Below are 25,786 nucleotides of genomic sequence, written 5' to 3'. Positions count from 1 at the left end.
GTGAAGTTAACTGTCCTGCACATTTTACCATGTCATTTATTGATATTTTTAGCCTTCATCTCAATACAAACATCACACAAACACATACTGTACAAGGTAAACATGTTCTTCACAACTTTAGAAGGACGTGCATCACTTGACAATTATTTTAAATCAAACAAGCAAATAATTTTACATAAAGATACAAACAAAAAAAAAGCAAGTGCATCTTTGGAAGTTACATGTAAAAAAAAGTATAAACTCACTATAAATTTTGTCAGATTTCAGCTACGGGTGTTTCCCTCTACTCTCTTACCCACCTTAATCATTTTCAGACCAGTCCACTGATGACAGAAGCAGGACATCATTACGTAGCAGCAGGAGAGAGAAACATGACACCAGAGCCTGCATACACTGATCAGACTCTCTCTTCTCCCCTGTTAGAACATTGCAAGGCAAAGCGTTTCTCCAATGGCACATGTCAGGCATACCCAATGTACTTTTATTGCATCCCTAGGGATAGGACACCAATTGGTTATATTAGTGTCTTTAGAGTGGGTGGGGAAAGCATAAGAAAGAAGAAGCAGGTAAATTTAAAATACAATTTATCATAATTACTTGCTTTTCTCAGCCTGCTTTTGAATAAGACAATTACAATTCTTTCTTCCTTTACTTACCACCCCTCCCCCAGCTCCCTGTTCATTTCATATCTGTAATGTCATTTATTCGAATTAGAAAATCATTGATAAACTGCACATAATACAACAGGGAGACTCGTTGCATGTGTTCTGTTGGATCCACTATCTTCTATAGGAGTACAAGGAACAATTCTTCCTCTAACTTAATAGAAACAAGATATTCAAAGAAATCTGAGCTGGTATTATAAAAATAAAAGTGCATCAAATTGTGCAAAAGTGTATTGCAAAAAAAAAAATAACCTTTTGATCCAAATCCTCTTCATTCTAGATAGATCATTATTCATTAAACATGTCCTAATGTCCTCACTAAGACTATAAATGGACGAAAAACCTACAATTCACAGCATGGAAAATAGTTATAGATTTCAGCTTTGCCTGAGGCTCCTCTTAACAATCCAATGATCCAGTAGTTTTATTCACCTTTCTGAAGAACCTTTGATGCAAACTTTCTTTTAAATAAAATCTTGGTAGGAGTATATTTCAGATCCAGAATATAAAAAAATAAAAGATGCCACAGCAATTCTATGTTTAACTCAGTTGTATTCCCCTTAAACGAACACTATAGTGTCTGGAATGCAAACATAGTCCTGAAACTATAGTGTTTAACCCGTTAACGCCGTTACGGCGTTCCATGCCGTCCCCATTATAATGGGCTTTAAAGCCGTTGCGGCGGCATGGAACGCCGTAACGGCTTTGAGCCCCAGGAGGTGAGATTTACTTACCTCCGCCGCGATCCTCTTCTGGGGGGCTGCCTGACAGCCCAGGCAGCCCTCCCACGGCAAATGAGGCCCCCGGGGGCCATGTGATCGCTCTCAAAGAGCGATCACATGGCCCCCTATAGCTGGCTATGGATCTGCCAGCAGGGGGACTGTCTAAAATATCAGACAGTCCCCCTGCTGGTGGGAAAGTATACAAAAATAAATTAAACAAGTGTAAAAATATATTTAAAATATTTTTATATATATATAATATGTATATATATATTATATATATAATATATATACATATTATATATATGTAACGTCATACAAAGTGTATTTTAATATTAATATAAGTATATATATTAGCATTAAAATACACTTAGAATGACGTTACATATATATATTATGTATATATATTATATATATATAATATATATACATATTATATATATATATATATATACGTATAATTAAAATAATAAATTAATAAAATAAATAAATAAAATATTGAAACAAAATTTAATATAAATTATATATTCATATGTAATGTCATTCTAACTGTATTTTGTTATTAATATATATATATATATTGGTAACAAAATACACTTAGAATGACATTCTATATATATCTATCTATATATAAAATACAAATAACCGCAAATATATATATATATATATAGATAAATACATATAATTACATAAAAGATTACATTAGTATACACGTATAATTTAAATACATATATATGTATATATATTAAAATTCTACATGTATATTTAAGTAATCTTTTAACATAATTATGTGATTTGATTAATTAAAATTTGATTGACATGCCTGACAACACAGGGAGAAAGTGCAGAGAATTTAATTCGCAAGCACTATATTTGACCCTGTAACTCTCCACGACACCATAAAACCTGTACATAGGGGGTACTGTTTTACTCGGGAGACTTCGCTGAACTCAAATATTAGTGTTTCAAACTGGTAAATTGTATTACAACTATGATATTTTAAGTAAAAGTGACGTTATTTGCATTTTTTACAAACGAACGGCACTTTTATGGACTATATTATTGTTGTAATATGTTTTACTGTTTTTAAACACTAATATTTGTGTTTAGTGAAGTCTCCCGATAATAACAGTACCCCCCATGTACAGGTTTTATGGTGTTTTGGAAAGTTAGAGAGTCACATATAAGGCTTGCATTTCATTTTTTTCACATTGAAATTTGCCAGATTGGTTATGTTGCCTTTGAGAGCGTATGGTAGCCCAGGAATGAGAATTACTCCCATGATGGCATACCATTTGCAAAAGTAGACAACCCGAGGTATTGCAAGTGGGGTATGTCCAGTCTTTCTTAGTAGCCACTTAGTCACAAACACTGGCCAAATATTAGTTTTTTGCTTTTTTCACACAAAAACAAATATGAACGCTAACTTTGGCCAGTGTTTGTGACTAAGTGGCTACTAAAAAAGACTAAACATACCCCACTTTCAATACCTTGGCTTGTCTACTTTTTCAAATGGTATGCCATTATGGGGGTAATTCTCATTCCTGGGCTACCACACCGTCTCAAAGGTAACATTACTAATCTGACAAATTTCAATTTGAAAATGGAATGTTCTATATTTGACCCTGTAACTTTCCAGAACACCATAAAACCTGTTAATGGGGGGGTACTGTTGTACTCGTGAGACATCGCTGATTACAAATATGTGCATTTTGTTGCAGTAAAACCTAACAGTATTATGACATTTACAGCTAAAATGTGAGGCGGAACTACACATTTAAAAAAAAAAAAAAAATTCTCACAGTTTTTTTATTTTATTCATAATAAATTATGTTCCATATATGAATAGTTAATGGTAAATTAAAGCCCTGTTTATCCTGAACAAAATGATATATAATAAGTGTGGGTGCATATAATATGAAAGAGGGGAACTACGAGTGAACAGACATGTAGCGCAAATTCTAGTTTTTGTTTACGTTTTGTTTTGATCAGAACGTGCACTATTGACTCCGTCCTGAAGGCGTTAATTAACTATTTAGGTTCCCAGCCCCTCTCTGATCGCATGGGAAAGGTGTTTTTCCCAAGCCACACAAGGATCACCACAGCTGGCCCTGCCTTCATGGCAGTGATCTCAGCCAATCCAATGTTTTCCCTTTCCATAGGATAGCATTGGGAGGCTATCATGTGTGCACAGCAAAACATCACACTGTGTCAATCAGCATCTCCTTATAGAGATGCATTTAATCAGTGCATCTCTATGGTGAACACTCAACACCTCTCTGCAGAGTGGGAGACGTTGAACGTCAGTCTTGCACATTGTGCAGCACTGGACTAGGAAGCACCTCTAGTGACCATTTGTGTGACTGCCACTAGAGGTGGTCATGGGCAGCCATTAAGCTGTAATGGTTCTGGTAACTATAGTGTCTCTTTAAGTTAAATTTACCAGGTCTATAAAATTTTCAGTTTTCAGCTCTGACTGCTTGCTGCCAAAAACTCCTTAATTCTTGGGTAAAGCGTGTCTCCATTAGAACCCTCTACTTAGCATGACATTTAGAAGCTAAATTCGGACTGCCACCTAATAGCTTGTGGACACAGACAACAATGTTTACTGATGCCAATAATTACAACTTACCTAATATAAATACCCAGTAGATTTACAGATATATTCAATGAAATCTGAATTGAAACATACAGTGCTTATTGAATAACCCCAGAAGAAAGCAATGCAAAATTATGCCAATAGGAAGTAACTCTAATATCACAGGTAAAGGCCAGATATTTTTTTTTTAATCTTTTTTAGCCTTTAACAAAACTTTAACAGAAGTTTCCAATGTAAATAATCTTGAGCTAATTTTAATAGACTGTACTTCTATTTCTATTGGTTTTGTATATTCTTGTAACATGCAGGCCACCTATAAACTTGGAACCTCAAGACTGGGCCATTGCCAGCAAGTGTTTTAGTCCTGTAGTAATAAGGCCCCAATGCTTCACTCCAGAGGTGTAACTAGACATCACTGGGCGCCCTCTACATGTCTCAGCCCCTTCCAACTAACTCATACCCTCCCCCATAGCCCCTCCATGGGTCTCATTCCTTCCTAGTGCTTCCATGTGTCTCACTCCATCCCCAGCCCCCCACGTGTCTCACTTCCCCCACAGCCCCTCCTTGTGTGTCATTCCCAACTCACCGCAGACCCTCCATGTGTGTCATTCCCAACTCACCGCAGACCCTCCATGTGTGTCATTCCCAACTCACCGCAGACCCTCCATGTGTGTCATTCCCAACTCCCCAAGCTCTTCCATGTGTATCATTCCCAATGGCCCAGCTCTTTCATGTGTGTTCCCCCAACCCCCCTTAGCCCCTCCATGTGAGTCACCCCAAGCTCCACCAGCCCCTCTATGTTTGTCACCCCCAAATGCCCCTCCCTAGCTCCTCCATGTGTCTTTCCCAACCCCCCTAACCCTCAATGTGTGTCACCCCCAAACCTCCCTCCCTATCCCCTCCATATGTGTCACACCCAAACCCCCATCCCCAGCCCTTCCATGTGTCACCCACAATAGTTCCCCTATGTTTGTCACCCCCAAGCCCCTCCATGTGCCACCACCAAATCACCCTCCCCAGCCCCTCCATGTGTGTCACCCACAAACTCTCCAGCCCCTCCATGTGTGCCACCCAACTCCCCCTAGCCCCTCTATGTGTGTCACCACCAAACCCTTTTCGCCAGTCCCTCCATGGGTGTCATTCCCAACCCACGCCCCTTCTGTGCTCACTACTCGTCGCAGTTCCCGGTCATACAGGAAGTGCTATCTCAGACCACTCAGCTACGTTACACACAGGGCAGGAGGGGAGCAGCACAGCACAGCTCTTCCCTCCTGCTGACAAGTGCCATCTCCGGGCCGGTGCGTTCGTGCACCGTCCCAGAGGGTGTGCAGGTGACCCACAGTCGCAGGGGTCCCTGCGACTGCGGTGGGTGCGCCACTGCTTCACTCATATATCAAGCAGTACAACAATGCAAAGAAGATTCAAAGACGGAAACTCATTTTCTGCTGTGATGGATTGGAACATATTGTAGTTGAAATGAATTTCTAAAACAGACAATGAATGGTCTTCAGATGACCTTTTCTTGGAAATATTAACATTTATTATTTGCCTTTTTTTTCAAACACTGGCATTTTTGAGCACTTAACAGTTGACACATTTGTTTCAAATGAAATTTCCATTTTGCTACATGGCATGGTATATATGACAAAGCCCGGGATATAATCACACCAATGGGTAGGGAACTGCAATTATAATGTCTGATTCATATCTGCTTAAAGGTCCCCATGGCTACCACGGAATGAAGTCTTATATCAGTAAAAAGCAGATTCCGCAAAGGAAATACAAAAATTCTTTGATTTATGGGGCGTATTATCTGGTGGTTATTTTTCACCCACCATTTGGAGTACAGATCCCGTCACCCTCACTGAAAATGGAAGGAGTTATGTTTTAACAAGTAGAGTAACACAATACTGTCTTCTAGGTTGCATTAATTCAAACGTGAAATCTATAAAATAGACGCTTGATTAAATATGTATGACGGGATGTTTTTTCCCTGTGATGGCCACACAAAGATGAGGGGAGAATGCGTTACCTGGGGCAGCCTGACATTGGGGAGGCACTCATTAAACAGTAATGGCCACTGCTCTATAATTTAACTCCACAGTGAATGGTTTTATAAGGCATTCATGTCTTCTACTTCAATACACAATTAAAATCAAATTAAATCTCTGCAATCACAAACCTACAGCCTTTGTGTTTTTTTCAGTTTTATACCGGGTGATTTTCTCTACCTGCTGAGAAGCTAATTGTGCATATTACAGCACTAAATAAACTTTCCATGCCTTACCTGGCATACCATTTTTAAGTACCCTTGTTTTATCTCCCAGTGGTTCAGAAATTACTGAAAATGTATTAATTACATGTGTTGCAGGTTAAAAGGTTCATCTATATCTTTACACCTGCTGGACCAAAATCTTTGTTCTGTCACAGAGTTTAAGAACCACTGACAAAGAGTCATAAATAAATATATATTGTGTGCACCATATTAGTTATACGAATAGCTCAGGAATAAAAGAAAGATGAAAAATAAATAGAACTAATCTAAAATATTAATATAAATATAGACCAGTGTCTTCAAGCCTTTTTACGACGGTGGAACAAGAACTATTTTATGACTTAACAATTACCTTAACATCAAGAGGTGGTTTTGAAAAATGCGAATATCCACCAATGTCTCTTCTTCGTATTTACAGGACTTCTCAAGGGCTGCACCTTTCCTATAGAATTCTCTATCTCGTTTCTATTAGATATTTCTGCTAGCCTAAACTCACTTTAAAGGTACACTCCACTGCCCAAATCCCCCCAAAATATTTAAATCAGTGATCAGTTTATATTCCAATGAAAACGAGCATTTATTTAATTATGGATTTTTAATTTGGGGATATATCTACAAACGGCTTGCTAAAGCTACATATCTCTTGTCTACTGTGTGGTGACATTATGTCATCAAACTAATATTACAGAGGGCCTTTATTACAGGGTGATAAGCTTTACCCCTTGATATGGTAATTAGGTAATTCAATACCTTTACAAGTCAGGAAAGAGATAACCACTTCCCCCTATCTCCATTCCTCTCTGTTCCTTCTTGGCTGTGCTACTGAGTAGACACGTGAGCAGACACAGGCTCATTTTTATCATGTGAACTGTGAGTGGGATCTGGTGTCTTTATAAGATTTAGTTGTTATTGTTGGTATAGCTAGTTAGATTACATAGTTACATAGCTGAAAAGTGACTTGCGTCCATCAAGTTCAGCCTTCCTCACATATGCTTTTGCTGTTGATCCAAAAGAAGGCAAAAAACCCAGTCTGAAGCGCTTCCAATTTTGCAACAAACTAGGAAAAAAGTCCTTCTTGACCCCAAAATAGCAGTCAGATGTCTCCTTGGATCAAGCAGCTATTACCCCACTAATTGGAAATTATATCCCTGTATGTTATGTTTTTGCAAGTATTTATCCAATTGCAGTGTAAACATCTGTATAGACTCTGACAAAACCACCTCTTCAGGCAAAGAATTCCATATCCTTATTGCTCTTACTGTAAAAAAAACTTTTCTTTGCCTTAGATGAAATCTCCTTTCTTCAAGCCTAAATGTGTGACCTCGTGTCCTATGTATAGCCCTGTGTATGAATAGATTTCCAGATAATGGTTTGTACTGGCCCCGAATATATTTGTATAATGTTATCATATCCCCTCTCAGGTGCCGTTTTTCCAAACTAAAGAGATTTAAATTTTTTAACCTTTCTTCATAACTAAAATGCTCCATTCCTTTTATCAATTTTGTAGCTCGTCTCTGCACTTTTTCTAGTGCCATGATATCTTTCTTTAGAACAGGTGCCCAAAATTGCACAGCATATTCAATGTGTGGTCTTACCAGCGATTTATAAAGAGGCAAAATTATATTACTGGCCTTAGCAACGGCAGATTGACATTGCATATTGCTACCTAATTTATTGTCTATAACAATTCCCAAATCCTTTTCGTGTGTGGTAATAATTCTGTGGCTGTCCAATCACAAACTTCCCAATGCAACTCAGTGAGAAGTCTTTACAAGGCAGCTGATTTGAGCAATTGCTTCCTCTTGGGTTTAGCTCCACTGAGCTAACCAAACCAGGAAGTAAAATGATCTGTTGTCTAACTGGCCCCTAGGAGGGTGTAACAAGGTTTAACATATAAAAGTGCCAATTTATATTATGTAAGAAATCACTAAGAAATTTGTCTTTCCTCATCAGGAAAGCCTACAATCTATCTGGGTAATGACTTCCATCATAACCGTCTTCCTATTCCCCACACTTGATTTTATAGTCTACTCAACTATTTCTCTCCTTCCACTCCATATTGCCTCCACTCAGAACTCTCACACACAATTAACTAAACAAAGTCATCATATCCATTATCCTCTCCTCCCCTCTGAGATGTGTTTCATCCTCCTGTGTTCCTACATCCCTTCTTCTTCGATTGTGAGCTTGCTTGAGTAGGGCCCTAATGATGTTTATTGACACAGTATCTAAATTAATCTTGGTTTTGTAACCCAAATGTATTAATATAAAGCACTTCAGAATATGTTGGCGCTGTTTAAATTATAATAATTGTAATAGTGTCCCCTGTCAACTGTTATTAATTCACAGTTTAGTGAATAACTCCATATCTGTAAATTGGAGATTTCACGGCAGTAGAGAGTTCACATCCTCTAACACCATAACTTGTCAGGATACGTTACTCAAAGTATCAACGATGTTCTATCAAGTATATATATAAAATATTAACCAAAGCCGAAATAAAATGTCACGTCATATCATAAGATGAATTAGACTTGGTTTGATTTACTCCATTTCCTTTCTACATGAAAGTGCGACGTTTATACTTGAGTCAACATCCAGTAGCCGGGCACTTTTCTCGCTTAGCATTTCCATATCTTGACAGCTTGCTAATAAAGTAACAATAAAGAGAAACATTTCCTGCCTTGAGCTATTACTGTGAACGAGTGTAAGTGTGATGATGACAGACTGGGCAAGCTGCAATGCCTTGTTGATGGTAGTGGGACTCCTCAGCTGTCTCTTCACCCAGTGTTAATCTGATCCCAAAATTACCAAGGCGAGTTACTGATGACAGAACCTAGAATGCAAAAAGTAATACAGGGATCTGTATATATTTTAATCCTTATGGCATCAAATGCATTAGTAACTGCCTGACCTTAAAGAAACACTCCAAGCAGCGTAACCACTGCATTGTGCTATAGTGGTTATGGTGCCAGTATTACCCCTTCTCTAATTGTAAAGAGTCTAACCATTTCGGAGCAGTTTCTGTTCTTACCAGAGGTCCACCGGGCTCTACTACCTGCTTCCACTACTGCTCAGTGAGAGTCGGAAGCTCTCTTCACTGAGCTAAGTCCAGCTGTCACTCTCAGCCAACGCACTAGCCTTGCAGTGCAGGACTTCGCTCAAGAAAGCTAACAGAAGCTCCAGAGCAGGAGCTGCCAGCTCTACCAAGAATAATGAACAAATCTACTTACAAACATTGTGTTTTTTGTTTAGTAAGATTGTTCCTCAAAGAATAATACAGCCTCAAAGCCTCAACATCATTTCATAAAGTAACATTAACTTTATCCTATATGGCCAAATTGCATAAAGACCAACGACGGTCTTTGCCATTATAATAATCTGTTCTTTAAGGATCCTATTCCAAAATGCAATGAGCCAGACAATCACTTACTGAATGTCTGTAAAGAGCCACCAAAGCTACAGGAACAAGATTGTGATGACAACATTGGGACGCAATCAGTCATTGAAGGGGTTAAATGTATTTGGAGTGTACCTAGCTATAAATCTATGGCAGCCAGGATATTAGAGGGAAAAAGGGGGGGGGGGAGTTTCTGTCAAGTAATATTGTCCCGTGACATTCCGGAGCCTTGCTGATAGATGCAGACAGAATGAATAGAAGTTTAGAGGGTCCACTCTTTCCTCAAAACGTTTTTTTTCCTAGTCTTGAGTGATGATGTAATCTTAGCAACAGGTGGCGGAGTTGTTTTTGTCTCTCATTCAGCTTTGAGTGGCCTGTGTTCTGTCTAAATTCATAGTTAGCCTACCAATAGCTTAACTGCCCCAATTAGTGTGCTATTTAGCGTCCAATGTTCTTTTCTTTTCATCTTTTTAAAATTGTGTTGGCTGCACTTGTTTATTTGTGTCACCCAGATGTAAAGTCTATAATATAGAACTGAGCACAAGTAGCATTTGTCAGCAGAGTTCCCATTTAGAGCTCTAAGTAACATACTTCCCTCCTGTGGTAATCAATATGTAGCAAGTCCCATTCTCGGGCTCAGCTATGTACAATAATTATTTTCTGGCATATATAGAGACGCCATCTGGTACATGCTGTAGAGTAGATGGTAGCTTTCCAGCGAACTTTGTTGCTTAATTTAGAAGTGGAAAATATGTGTTTGATTAAAAGGCAGTGTACGGACTGTATTTTAAATGTGGTTCTACATGACATGGAACGAATTGTTTCAAGCACTCTGTAATTTCAATGGATACGCTGAAAGTGCAATAAAATGCAGGGGTCTTTCTTTTAGTATAAAATAAATACTAATTAGTGCTGGTTCGTTTTGCTCGGTATGTCCATCCTTTCTGCTCCTTCTATTATCCAGTTTTTTTTTTTATGGTTTTCTACAAAATGCTGTACATGATGTCATGACTTTGGTTTCTGGGAGTTTCAGTTTTTAGCTATTAGCGTTTTACAGCAGAGAGCTTACAGTTGAACTACAACTCCCACAAATCCTTGCTGTTCCATTAAAGCATTGCTTGTGGGAAGTGCAATAGATACTAAGAATCAGTCACTTCTTGGCTTAGTGAGAGCTCATTGCAAGTCCTGCACAATTTATAGAGTCTTTGTAGGAACTTCAAATGGAGGGGCAGAACCTCTCAAAAGTGCCAAGGGCTGTATGTCAGCCTGGCGTGAATGCATGGAGGTTGACTAACAGCCTCCCTGGCCAGCCTTACTCAGGGCTGTACATACATAGATCACTGTTCACATTTCAAATTTAAGGCGTCAGTAGCAGAACTGAAAGCATCGGTCATATAGAAAATGGCTCCAATTTGGCTATTTTGACTTTAAATTTTAAATCTACTTTGAATTCACACTGAGTTCTCATTTTAGTGAATAAGCCTGAATGTGCTGTATGTTTAAATTCATTAATGTTAAAGCGGCACTCCCCCCCCCCCCCATGCCTCCTTCCCATACCCCCACCCCCAAAAATGAACATTTAATAAAGATAGCAGATAGAAAAGGATGGCAGCGCCCATGAGGGAAGTAAAACTCACTTTCCCCTCCCAGCACCCATTCACCAGACCCCAGCAGCGATGTCACTGATGGGACTCACTTTCTCCTCCCCCCACCCATTCACCAGACCCCAGCAGCGATGTCACTGATGGGACTCACTTTCTCCTCCTCCCCCACCCATTCACCAGACCCGAGCAGCGATGTCACTGATGGGACTCACTTTTCTCCTCCCCCCCATCCATTCACCAGACCCGAGCAGCGATGTCACTGATGGGACTCACTTTTCTCCTCCCCCTATCCATTCACCAGACCCACAGCAGCGATGTCACTGATGGGACTCACTTTTCTCCTCCCCCCCATCCATTCACCAGACCCGAGCAGCGATGTCACTGATGGGACTCACTTTCTCCTCCCCCCACACATTCACCAGACCCGAGCAGCGATGTCACTGATGGGACTCACTTTCTCCTCCCCCCACCCATTCACCAGACCCCAGCAGCGATGTCACTGATGGGACTCACTTTCTCCTCCTCCCCCACCCATTCACCAGACCCGAGCAGCGATGTCCTTGATGGGACTCACTTTTCTCCTCCCCCTATCCATTCACCAGACCCACAGCAGCGATGTCACCGATGAGGCTCTTTGCAAATTGTGCAAAGTCCGCAGACGGTAAAAGATCCACTTTAAGCAGCTTTGTGCAGCCATGGTGTTATTAAATGTTACTACTTTAAGACAAGATTGTCATGGGGTCATTGGTTCTCAGAAGAGTTAACAATAAATTCCTATGATACCTCACGCCACTTTAGGGAATGGCCGTACCAGAATTACCAACATGAGAAATCATGTCTGAGTTTATTTAAGATTGTGGTTATATGTAAAAGTTTAAAAGAGACATCTTTAGACTATGCCCACTGCGGCACTAAGCTAACCCTCCTTTATTTGGGGAATTGGTTCCTCTCCCGCATTACATTTCTGTTAAGGTTTTCCACTTTCCAAATTTTGCACCATGTAACCCAATGAATTATTTAGTAATGCAGCATTTTCACTCTGTATAAGTAATTGCAATTAGAGTTTGTATTGATCCGAGAGGCTTAGTTTGTGGTATTAGGACCACCGCAAATGACTTAACAAAGTTCCTGATTGCTGGCTAGATGTTTTGAAAACCAACTGATGTCTCCTTTCCTTTCACTTAGGTCTCATTACCACAACATCGAGAAAGCTGGATCGTGAGCAGCAAGAAGAACATTTTCTGGAGGTAACTTTCTTGTCTATAAGCAAAAGCGAATTAATAGAAAACTCTCTTGCAAAATTGTAAACCAGGATCTCCAAATAATGTGATTGAATGGGTTTATTCAATAAACAACTTCCTCGCAAAATGCAGCCTTACACAGCCAGATTGAAAAATAAATAGATTTTAAAAAATATGTCTAATTTTGTAGAATTATTAATTTTGCTATTTTGACCTACTTTTGACAAACTGGAACTGAATCAACAAACATCACTGTTTAAGGAATAACCCCTATAATTCTAGATAAAGATCATCAAATCACTGTTTTCTAGTTCTCTTTTATTAATTTTATCTTGTTGTTTAATGGATTGACTGAAAACTCTGGTTATTTTTATCACCTGACTATACTCCCCACCATTTAAATAGCCAAAGGGGACAACTTGATGTAGGGAGCCTCTCAATGTGCAGATAATATTAAAGAAGTTTGGTGACTTAAAAGAGTTACTCCAAACTCACAAACCCATAGTGATTTCACTATGAAATGCTGCATATACTGTGTTTGACTCCTCTGCTGCCCGAGGAGTAAATCCACCTCCAACAGAGTCATTGGGGCATCATTAGCCAGCCTGGAACTAGAGTCCAGCTGGCTAATGTTATTTCTGTGCAAATTTAATTGCTCAGAATGTCAGTCATTGGCTGAGATTGGTCAGCTGACACTCAGCCAATGAATTACATGTTACCAGACCACCATGGAGCTTTGAAGTCTGGTGGTGGTGGACACCCAGTTACGGGGGCAACACATTGCCTGTCAGGTATGGATACTCATACACATTGATTATTAATGTATTGCTGGTTTGCTCTGCTATACCCTCAAACACAACAACTTTTTTAGGCTTCTAGAAAAAATAAGTGCACAAAGTGTACTGCACAAAAAGTGAATTTGGATCTCAAAGAAGTACTGCCACTTGATATAGGAAGGGATTTGGGGCTATACCTGGATAATTAGAAAATCAATGTTTCCAGTGAATACATTTTAAAAATATACCGAATGCCAAAATGTTCTTTATTGATAATGCCTGCAATGTTTCACAATGTTTGGATGTAACCATGTCTGAATAAATGTATGTGTTACGTACAGTGCAATATAATACATAGTCAGATCATTCATTAAATTGAATACATTAATTACCAAATTGAATATGTCTTCAAACTAATTGTTTACACTTAAAAGAGGTGGAAAACTGGATTTTAGAGTTATTGTCGTGGTACCAAATTAATGAAACACTCAAACCAGTGGTACTGCTGATGGAACTGCTTTAGAAGATGTAATTTTTGAGATCGTGGGTAATTTTATAGGCTCTGCTTGCTAAGGATATAAAAACTAAAGAAATCTCTATGTATTTTTTCTGTTAAAACAAATTCAGAAGGCAATAAAGCAGACACATCTATGATCATTCTACTCAACAATTCTATTTCGTTGCAATACAAAGATTTTCATATACTTGACCACACAGGCTGTTTATTATTGAGTACTATTAAAGATTGTAACGGACCGTTAAGCACACAAGGGGTTAAAATCCATTTAGGCGATATTCCTCTTCCAGATACACAGGCAGCTACTGCAAGTACCAATCTCCCGAACAGGAAACACACAAATTCTCCAACTCCCGAACTGGAACCATACGAATGCTGTAAACAACCGAACAGGAAAAACCATACGAACACTTTACACTCCTGGCAATCGAACTGTAACAGCATGCAATCAAATCCCCCCAAGAACGAAACAACACTTCGTTTTGAGGGTCAAGCAGTGATCTGTTTTAATAGGGCTACCTGCCCAGTATTTATGCAGGTCTTCCACCTGGGGGACACTCCCCTAGGGGACCAGATGGAAGACTGGGACACAAATGATACACTGACCAATCATAGGCATACACACTGAAACACTCCCACAATTACAGAATAATCCCTCATCTCTATCCTGGAGATAATTAGGAAGTAATCCAATTAGCGAGCAACCAGGCTTCTCCAGTGCTTCGTGGCAAGGTTGGTTCCGCCACAAAGATGTCATACAATAAACCGCTTATGGTTTCATGACAGCTGAAGGCCACACAGAAAGGACCAAATAAGACCTGTGGCCCTTTCATTGCAGAAATGTGTAATAAGCTCTGTTTGTATAATAAATCACAAAACATAATGTGATGGTTAATAAGCAACACGTATATTCCCACCAGCCATATATCTATAATAATAGATGTGTCGTCACTACAGACGCCTAAGCTATTAAATAAAGCCATAAACAAACAATGCAAAAGAGATACACTCTTGATAGAAATAAATCATTAACAAATATCTATAGGAAATTCATTATAAAAAGTATACCTTCAAATTAAATGTGAAGCTCTGTGATACCATCGTGATTGCAGTAGCGCCCTGCTGCTGCTAATTGTCTCATGCATTGCATATTAAAAAACACTTTTGATGCTCTTCTTCGCCCTGTGACTCCCCCTCCTTCCACCACCTTGTCCGCCACAAACTTTGCATCTCATTTCACTGAGAAGATCTCTACAATCAGGAAAGAGATCTCTAATCTTTCTCCTACCCCTATCAATACATCACCCAACCCCACTCCCCCTGCCATCCTATTCTCATTTGCACCTGCTACAGCACAAGAGGTTTCTGCTCTGCTCCTGTCCTCCCGCCCCATCATCCTATTCCCTCGCATCTCATCCGCACTTTGTCTCCCTCTCTTGCTCTTCCTCTCGCTAGCATTTTCAATCTCTCCCTTTCCTCTGGCACATTTCCCTCACCCTTCAAACATGCAACCGTAACCCCGATTCTGAAAAAGCCCAACCTTGATCCCAACTCCCCATCCAACTACCGCCCTATCTCGCTACTGCCATTTGCCTCCAAGATCCTCGAGAGAGAGTTGTGTACACCAGATTGACAGACTTTCTCGAATCCAACTCTCTGCTTGACCCCCTTTAGTCTGGATTCCGCGCTGGTCACTTTGTCGAAACTGCTGTGACCAAAGTATACAACGACTTAATTGCTGCTAAATCTCATGGCCAATACTCTATCCTAATTCTCCTTGATCTTTCTGCTGCCTTTGACACTGTTGATCATCAACAACTTCTTCACATTCTTCGTAACTTTGGTCTTCGGGATACTGCTCTCTCCTGGTGCTCCTCCTACCTCTCCCAGCGCTCTTTCAGTGTTTCTTTATCTGGTTCTGCCTCTTCTCCCCAACCCCTCTCTGTCGGCGTCCCCCAAGGTTCTGTCCTTGGCCCCCTACTGTTCTCTATCTATACTGCCTCCCTTGGTAAACTCATCAGCTCCTTTGGATTCCAATATCATTTATATGCAGATGACACGCAAATCTACCTGTCCTCCCCTGATCTCTCTCCGCCCACCTTGACTTGTGTTTCTGACTGCCTCTCTGCTATTTCCAACTGGATGGCTGCTCACTTCCTTAAACTCAACCTGTCCAAAACAGAACTTCTAGTTTTTCCTCCCTCAAGTGCTCCTACTCCTGTGTCTGTCTCCATCCAAGTCAACGGCGCTACTATAACCTCTACCTCGCAGGCTCGCTGCCTAGGGGTTCTTTTTGATTCTGACCTCTCTTTTACCCCCCATGTCCAATCGATAGTCAAATCCTGTCGCTTCCAACTCAAGAACATAGCGCGCATCCGCCCATATCTAACGCCGGACGTGGCTAAGATACTGGTTCATGCTGTTGTTCTCTCTCACTTCGACAACTGCAATCCCCTTCTCACCGGTCTTATGTGTTCCCAGACTGCACCGCTGCAATCTATAATGAATGCGGCTGCGAGGCTTATTTTCCTGTCCAGTCGCACCTCCCACGCCTCCACGCTCTGTCAGTCCCTGCATTGTCTTCCAGTTAGATATAGGGCCCAATTCGAAATTCTGGCGCTTGCTTACAAATCCCTTCATAATGCTGCTCCAACATACCTATCCTCCCTCATACACAAGTATGTCCCGTCGAGACCCCTGCGCTCAGCCCAAGACCTACGCCTATTGTCTGCCCGGATCCCCACCTCTGATGCTCGTCTTCAAGACTTCTCCAGGGCTGCACCTATTCTGTGGAACTCCCTTCCCTCCTCAATCAGACTTTCACCCAGCCTCCACTCCTTCAAAAAATCTTTGAAAACTCACTTCTTCATTAAAGCGTATCAATTAAACTGTCAGCAGGTTTCTCATCCCCCACCCCATGACTCCTTTCCTGCAACTGTCAAAAATGACCTACCAAGCACTCAATAAACCCTTCTCTAACAAACTATTTAATTCCCCTACTTTAACCCTTTGTGTCACTATACCCCACTCCCTGTAGCATGTAAGCTCATCGAGCAGGGCCCTCAACCCCCTCTGTTCCTGTACATCCAGTGGTCTGATCTCAATTATGTGTCTGTTAGTCCACCCATTGTACAGTGCTATGGAATTTGTTGGCACTATATAAATAATAAAAGAATAATAATAATAATAATAATAATAATAATAATGTGGCTTTAATATCATACACTTTTTATTATGCAGTGAGTTTTTCGATCATTATGTATTCCTCAAAAACTCATAGCGATGGACCGTTATATTGTACACAACAAACAAAGGCAACTTTGCAGTATTTGTGATATTTGCATAATGTGATTTTTTTTTTATAATATGTTTAAGAAAAATTCTAATTGTGCTTATGTACATTATATAAGTGCATTATATAAGTGCAAGAGAGTACCTTTGTATACTATTATAGGGTTTAAATATTTAAAGGAACACTATGGTGTTGGGAATATAAAACTGTATTCCTAATTCTATAGTGGGCCTGTCCTCACTTCTTATTTACATTATAAATTTGAAAAACCTGAGTTACTACCTACTACTTACCTCTCTGCCTCCCAAGATGTCATGACAGAAGAGCATTGGAAACGTTATGTGCATGTACAGTGAATGCAGCATCCACATTCAAGCTTCCCCATAATAAAGCATTGGATCAGTGATTTGTATGAAGTTTCAACGTCATATGACCCAGTTTTGCTCAGTCAGTGCAGGTAAAACACCTCTAGTGGCTGTCTTACTGGCATAATGACAGTCACAAGAGGTGGACTTAAAGAGATACTATAGTGCTAGGAATACAAAGTTGTATTAATAGCACTGTAATTGCCTCTGACCTCCCCCCTCCGGTCAGAGGCAACTACAGTGCAAAAGTCACCTGGTACGCAGGATGTGCCTCTGGTGGCTGTCTGATTGATAGCCAATAAAGGCAGTTTCAACCCTGCACTGTTATTATTGCAGTTTCTGTGAAACTGCAATAATTAACATTGCAGTGTTAAGGGGACAGGGCCACTGCACCCAGTCCACTTCATTGAGAGGAAGTGGTAAGGGTGACTATAGTGTACCTTTGAAGTATAGGGATACATGTAGTTAACTATGTAACCAACCACTAAACATCAATGTAAAGAATGGCTTTGCCATCACAAATGCATTAAACTTAAAAAAAAAAAAAAAAAGTAGAATAAACTTAATGTGAATTGCTTATACAGATGTGTGATGCTTCCTGTTTCTGAAATGGATATGAAGGTTGGGGAAGAAATCATTGAGTCACTTGTATCAAATATATGTATTTCAATAAAAATCCAGTGTAGATCAGGTTTCTATGAAATGCAAATACCGACTCCATCCTTGGTCACCAAAATTCTTTGTATCCAAGTTGAAATCCAAATTCAAAGAGTGAGACAGACGTTCACTCAGCAAGGCTAATCCCAAGGCACCATGTGCTATTATTGTGGCAACATTACTCTGATAAATCTACTACAGATATTTTGTGTATATTTTTATTATGTTTATATTTAGAGCATTTGACTCCACAGCTGAAAGAGGGGTAATGCAACTGTCGATTTCATACAAGAGTTTATGTGAGTTCACTCGCATTCCTAAACTATTTTTTGTTTTTAATTAACAAATAAATGGCACAATTTAATTTAAAAAAAATAAAGTAGTATCAATAATTTAATACTTTTTGGAAGCAGAATTTTGGACAGAATTATTTCTTTAGAATATATTTTCTATAGTTATTTAGCAGTTATTTAGCATACTATATCCACTAGTTATATTTATGCTAATTAACAAGATGATAACACTATTTCACGTCATGAATTAAAATCAGCAATAACGTTTTTTGGATGGGTGCCTGCAAATAAATAAAAAGTATATCACATTTTGTAACTTAAGGCAGACCTCCACTCTTGATCCATTCTTGAGCCACCTGTTAATTCATTCCAATTTACAAATACGTTTTTTATTCTCCAACCACTATTCCTTCAGGTGTAGTCCTTGAGATGGAGAGGCAATAGAGCTTATCGATGTGCCACTGAGACCCATGGGTGTACTTCCTAAAATTGGGAAGAATTAAATTGGGAAGGGAGGCGTGGGCCTAGAGTTGGCTTAGCCACCACTTCATGCGCGCCACTGGTGATCAGTGGCAGGAGCAAAGTGAACATTGTGTCTGAAATGTAACCTCACAAACTGGCTAACAAGGTCTGCTTAAGTCCAGCAAGCACTGTTGCATGGCTAAATGTCCTTCATTGGCCATGCACAGCATTCTAATTTCCTGCATCTCAGTGAAGTGATCTGGGTACAGTAGTCTTGTCTCCGTAATCCAGTAATGTAAAACATTTAAATTTTTAAGAAACTGCAATAGTTAGACTGCAGGGTAAAACTCTCCTCTAGTGGTTATCCACTAGAGGAGCTTCCTCGGTATTGACTAAGTTAGATTATGTAATATTTCTTAGGTAAGCAGCTCCCTCGGCACTGGAAAAATTTAAGTAAAACATGTTATTTCATTATTGTATATGACAAATGTGGGGACATTCTAAATAGGGACACTAAAGTGTTAGGAATACATGTGATCCTTTCATTTTCACTGGTGCTCCAAGAAACTAAACTAAATAAAAAAGAGATGGTTTGACAGTGTCCCTAAAGACATTTGGGGGATATGACAACGCAAACAGGAGATAATTCTACAGAATATGTTGGTGCTAAATAAATCATTGTAATTGTAATTGAGAGAGAAAAAAAAAAGAATGAGCCTTCAGGTAGCTCCCCTGTTTCGATTGTTAAAAATGTCCACAACTCAAAAATATTTCATAATCTGTGGGTGTAATATGTTACATGTGAAAAAAAACAATCACTTCAGAATTAAAAAGCAGTAGAGCTTAGGCATCTATAAGATTAAACGTCACAAGCAGGATTGTAATGGTGAATTAATTCCTAATTTACAACATGCTGAGTTGCAGTAAAATACCTGATTTGAAATTATGCGGCAATAAGATAAAAGTTCTGTGCATTTCATATTCTCTCCTCATCCCATAAACACGCTGTTAAATAACTCTGACTAAGAATTAATTGAACACATTGGGAGTTTCGAATGATTAGACATCACTAATACCTAGAAACGTAGCAATGCACCAGTGACATCTCATTTTGAAGATTCTCGATGTGTAATCTTGTTTTGAACGATAACTCATATTCAACACTTGAAAATTTTTAGTTCAGTATTTTCTCATTTTGGGATTAGAGCTGACATAATGGGGTAAAAGACCGGACGTTAAAAAGTGTATGTAATGTTAAATAAAACAAAAATAAAAATAAAACACTGATTGCTAGATCTATCCCTAAAGAAAGCATGCATGAATTTAATTATTATTTTTTTCATTAATGGTGTATATAAAAACAGATTGCAAAAGGTACAGTTCTCTTGTCTGCAGCCTTTACAAGCCCTCCCCTTCTTACCCCACCCAGACTTTCTGTGGCTGTCCAATCACAGACTTCACAATCACAGCAGCTCAATGAGAAGTATTTGCAAGGCAGCTGCTCTGGGCAATTACAGCCTTTTGAGTTTAGTTCCACCAAGCAAAATAACCATTAAGTAACAGGACTGGTTGTTTGATTGTAATATTCTTAATTTTAAAAAGTGCCAATTTCTATTGAAATCTTCACTTTTTGTAAGCTGCACTTTTTGTAAGCTGTGGCACTGGAGTGCTCCTTTAGCATTGAAGATATTTTTGGGGGGAGTTTTGCATGTAAAATGACACATTTGTTGATTATGGATCCAGGTTTTTTTTGTATATTTAGTTATGTACATTCTCTATATTATTGTAACTGTCTTCTAAAAAGACATTGTTGCTGCATATAATTTACATCTAAAAAAAAAAATCTAAAATGTAATCGCACTGCAGCCAATGTAGAATTGTCTTAGTCATGCCAAACTTAGGAAATCCCTCCAAACTGAGATGGCTAACAGAAACATGGGACATTCTTGAAATTCCATTTCCTTTAAAAAAAAAAAATTAAAATTGATTTGCATTAAACAATATTAACGATCACAGTTTACATTAAATTGTTCATTTGGTATAGAGAAAAAAAATGTTATCTAAAAATCTGCTTATTATTTGAGAAAATTATAGCTTAGACTAGTTTTTCATGGAATTTTACACTATAACACACCAAAAACAGGAACATGGCTGGCCTTCTTTCACTAGTGCAGTAATTTATTGTAGAAATTAAAGCGTGAAGTTCCATTCAGCCATTGTCTGTCAAAATATTTTGAGGTGGTTTAAATTAAAAAAATACAGGCCTCAGAATCCAAAACCACTTGTGCATTATGCATTCAAAGCTGCCCGGGCTTGGACAGCACTGACAGAATGGGAGCCAATCAAAGGCTGGAAAGGGGAGCAGGTGGGACCATTGCCCTACATGACATTACCATACAGGACTTTTGACCCATGACCAGAACCATTATTCTGCTGATTAAAATCAATGTGAGGTATGTTGGGATGCCTGCTAGTCCAACACTGTAGTAGCAAGACAACATGTAGGAATTGTGTTTTTTTTTAGCCCAGTCCTAAGAGGTTTCATACTTGGTCTGGTGGCCATCAATCTCATTGATCTCCAGGTCTGAAATGACCTACTGGATTCTGCCCAGGAGACTAAAGTGTCAGGTGCTGACTTGCCAGTATATTGAGTAATATAATGCAGAGATATTTGTAAGTGGATGTGTGTGAGATGAGACATTATTGGCAGTGAAGTTATGGGAAACAGATTTGCATCACTTAGACATGCACAGAACTCCGTGACTGTCCCATCATGCTGTGCAGACTATACTGATGGAGGTTGAAGGGATACACAATGTCACATATAAGCATATGGGAAGCTTTCATTACACAATCACATTGTGCTCCATTAAGCACAGAAGGGAAATTTAATAAATATAGTTTTAACTCTTTGAGTGCCGCGTCAACATGCAACTAATCCATTAAGACTCACTGCACACTCTTAGTGTACTCACTGTGCTAGGTTAGTTATGTGCTTGTTATAGTAAAATAATATCATTTGATGGACAAAGAAATAACTGAATTTGAGTAGTTGTATTGACAATATTACACAAGAAGCGTGTTTTGTGAATAAACCCCTGTGTGTCTCTGTCTGTTTGAACATGCGACCTTGTTAGTCTGTCTACATTAACGTCCCAGGTGTATTTTATTTGGCTGACTGTAGTATGAAGATGTGCCTTTAATGAAAAGAGGTCTTTTATCTATTTTTTTTTCTTCTTACACGTTCTTAAAAGGCAGAACTGTATTAAGAATAGAAGTGTTCAAGTTTAGAATAATAAATTCAAAGGAGAAAAAGTACATCTGCCTCCCCATTTATGATGGACCCTAAATCCCTCCATCTCTTGTTTCTATATGAATACCTGTCTTTTTTGTGTGCGTGAGTGTATACCAGAGCTTCAATGCTAAATAATTCATATTAATATGTCTTTAAACTACAATAAATGTGATTATAAGATGGCTTGTGCCAATAAAACACTTTAATCTTGTTTTAAATTAATTGTATACAATATAACCTTGCTTTTCAAGACTTTGCTTATACAGTGCTTTTCAGTGATAGTCAGATGATGAATTTTCACAATTTCTACTATTTTAAGGTTAGCAATACAAACGGTTTGTTTTATACGTTTTAAATCGTTTTTTGGTCAAGAGCTTTCGCACTGAGTTTACATACAATGTATGGTAGCGTAAATATATTAAGGCTTTTATAAGCACTAGCAAACGATTAGTGAGACATACCTGTAATTACACAAAATCTTTGTGACATCACCTATTTTTGCTGGGACCTTAAACCAAAACGTGGGAGTGTCCCAGTAAATTTGGGACTGTTGGCACCTATGCACCGTGGGATACATACAACTGTATCTCGACAATATTCACAACTGCTTTTGGATTGAAAATACAATCAGTGCATATTTTCAGTGAGCAGTGGTGAATGTGAATTGCAGGAGGTTTTTGAAGGAAGACGTGCTAAATTCTCTAAGGTTATTCCTTCCAGAGCTCAGTAGGAGAGGGCCGATTGGCTCACTTCCTTTTTATAATGAGGGAAGAAAAGTAAATTGCTGGAGGTAAGCCAGAGGTTATAGGTGCTGGAGATAGCTGAAGTGCACACACTGCACAGGTTTTGATAGAGTTTTGTTTTTAACAGTGAATTAGCCGTTTTAGTTTTATAATGTACACAGCCAAAAATGATATGATTATGTGGACAGCAGTTCTTATTAGGGTATTCGTGTATTTTTAGCCACGACATACTCTGACAGGTGTATAATATCAAAAACACAGCCTTGAAATCTCTACAGACAACAAGATAGCCTGGTTACAGAATGTTGGGCTTTTACTTGTTACGTTCATTTTTAATTAGAAATGATTTGTAGCAACCGCAAATTAGCTGTTATATGGCTGAGCTGCAACAACATGGCGACAAACGTAAACAATACATTTCCTTAGACTGATACCTGGTCCGTTGTTTTCTTATTGAATTCAATAGAGCCAACAGGCCAGGTCATTTCAGTGGGAAACGAGTGGAGAAACATGAGTGCCCTCATAGTGGATGTCGGGTGAGAAGAGTATGAGATTATTAGCCAAATGTCATATCACCCACATCACATCAATAGAGAAAGGGACAGTGGATTTTCAATGAGCAATAGAAAGAATGTTAATAAATGGATTGTGTGTGATAAAAGGTACTCAAGGAGCTCTCTACTTGTTATTGGTTAATATAATATTTGTTTGATCTTATTGTAATAGGCATCACCCCACATCCACTGGGGGGCACAGGAGATTATTCCTTGTCCTCTGTGTTTCCCCCGCACCTACCAAACTTGCCAGCGTTTGCACAATTAGTCAGTGGTGCACTTTAAGATATAATGGCCAAACTTATTATGTTACATCGATCTGCCAGGCGCAAGTGGGAGCAGCAATCACACTGCTGATCTCCCTCCCGCTCAGTATCACACCCGAGAATGTCCCACCCCCAAAACAGCAGGGCAGCACAAGGGAGCAGCATCTATGTGCTGTTGCCCCCTGCCCTGAGCCTGGGGGGATATCGAGAGTGGAAGCCTGGCATCAAGACCTCCTGTGGGCATGTATGCATGCATGTATTGGGCAGTATGTGTATGTATTAGGCAGTGTGTTTATGTATATGGCAGTGTGTGTATGCATTAGACAGTGTCTGTGTATGTATGTATTGGTCAGTGTGTGTATGTATTAGGCAGTGTGTTTATGTATATGGCAGTGTGTGTATGCATTAGACAGTGTCTGTGTATGTATTGGTCAGTGTGTATATGTATTAGGCAGTGTGTTTATGCATAAGACAGTGTGTGTATGCATTAGACAGTGTCTGTGTATGTATGTATTAGGCAGTTTGTGTGTGTATTAGGCAGTGTCTGTGTCTATATGTATAAGGCAAAGTTTGTCTATTTATGTATATATATATATATATATATTTTTTTTTTTTTTCCAGCGGTATGATTAGTGTGTCCACACCTCCCAGTGACTGTGATATCTTATGGGCCCCCCTTTGTATTGTTCTTATAGTCACCACTGCTTATTATTAGGACAAAGGATAGGAAGCCCTGCTAATCAGTTAACAACTCACTAATATTATTGGCACGTGTCCTACTTTGACACCATCTCAGGCTCGCTTTAAATTTAGCAAGGCTCCTGGGGCTCTGCTTGTTATATCTATTTTATAACTTTATTGTATCTTTTTTATTATGTTGAAATATGAAGAACGTGCACTTGAAATCAAATCAGATGCAGATAAGACCACTGCCTTGTCACTGGCTGCTAGCAATTGACAATCAGTTATAGTCATGGATTCAATCTTCAAGCATTTGAAATATTAATAATATTAAAATAAGCATAGACGTGGGAGTTGCTGATACTGAGTGGTAGCCATTGTGAGACACAATTCTTGCTGTATAACACAACTACTTACCAGAATCATACAACCTAAACCTCTCAGGGATAATCGCCCAGATACCTGCACATTTATAACAATTAAGGCATTTTTCAAGCTGTAAAGAGCTGTAACGGACCTGGGCAATGTGAATCAGATGGAATGCTTGACTTAGTTACATAGTTACATAGCTGAAAAGAGACTTGCGTCCATCAAGTTCAGCCTTCCTCACATTTGTTTTTTTGCTGTTGATCCAAAAGAAGGCAAAAAAAAAAAAACAGTTTGAAGCACAATTTTGCAACAAGCTAGGAAAACAATCCCTTCTTGACCCCAGAATGGCAGTCAGATTTATCCTTGGATCAAGCAGTTATTACCCTAAATTGAAAGATTATATCCTTGAATATTCTGTTTTTGCAAGTATGCATCTAGTAGCTGTTTGAACATCTGTATGGACTCTGATAAAACCACTTCTTCAGGCAGAGAATTCCACATCCTTATTGTTCTTACAGTAAAAAAAACGTCCCTTTGCCTTAGATGAAATCTTCTTTCTTCCAGTCTTCACAACTCATTTCCATTTTTAGAACATTCATTTTTTTTCCTAACATGCCGTAAGGCTTTGTAGCATGACAATACATGGAAATGTTTATCAAGACAGAAACAAGTGTTATTCTGGTGCCCAGTGCTAAACAAGGATCAGTCAAAAGACGATATCTCAACACTTGGCACATTGCTTTCAAAAGAGCACCTGCTTCACCGTAATAATCCTCTTCCTGTGTAGTTAAAGATACTCTCCACTCACCAAAACCACTACAGGTTTTCTCTACAGATGCCGTCCCTTTACTCAGACTTCTGAGAAATGGAAAAGTTTACAATTTTCTGAAACACATTACTAGTGGCTCGCACACCGACGACCCCTAAAGGCACTTTCCCCTTCAGACCATTCATTAAGTCTTCATTTTCAGTGTCATCACACATACAAGATGATGACTCTGAACACTGAA

The 25,786-nt window shown here is 39.0% G+C and overlaps 1 protein-coding gene across 1 annotated transcript in view; it reads left to right on the top strand.

Annotated features, from left to right (window-relative positions):
• The window catches only part of FAT3 (FAT atypical cadherin 3), a 445,851-nt gene that overhangs the window by 251,245 nt on the left and 168,820 nt on the right, over positions 1 to 25,786 (top strand). Inside the window, exon 4 of the mRNA XM_063430785.1 lies at positions 12,451 to 12,512. Coding sequence (XP_063286855.1) covers positions 12,451 to 12,512 — 62 coding nt within the window. The remainder of the gene's footprint in view (positions 1 to 12,450; positions 12,513 to 25,786) is intronic.

Source organism: Pelobates fuscus, chromosome 1, assembly GCF_036172605.1.
Source record: "Pelobates fuscus isolate aPelFus1 chromosome 1, aPelFus1.pri, whole genome shotgun sequence".
Taxonomy (NCBI): Eukaryota; Metazoa; Chordata; class Amphibia; order Anura; family Pelobatidae; genus Pelobates; species Pelobates fuscus.
The sequence above is the reverse complement of the archived record's forward strand: the minus strand, read 5'-3'. Positions and strand labels throughout refer to the sequence as shown.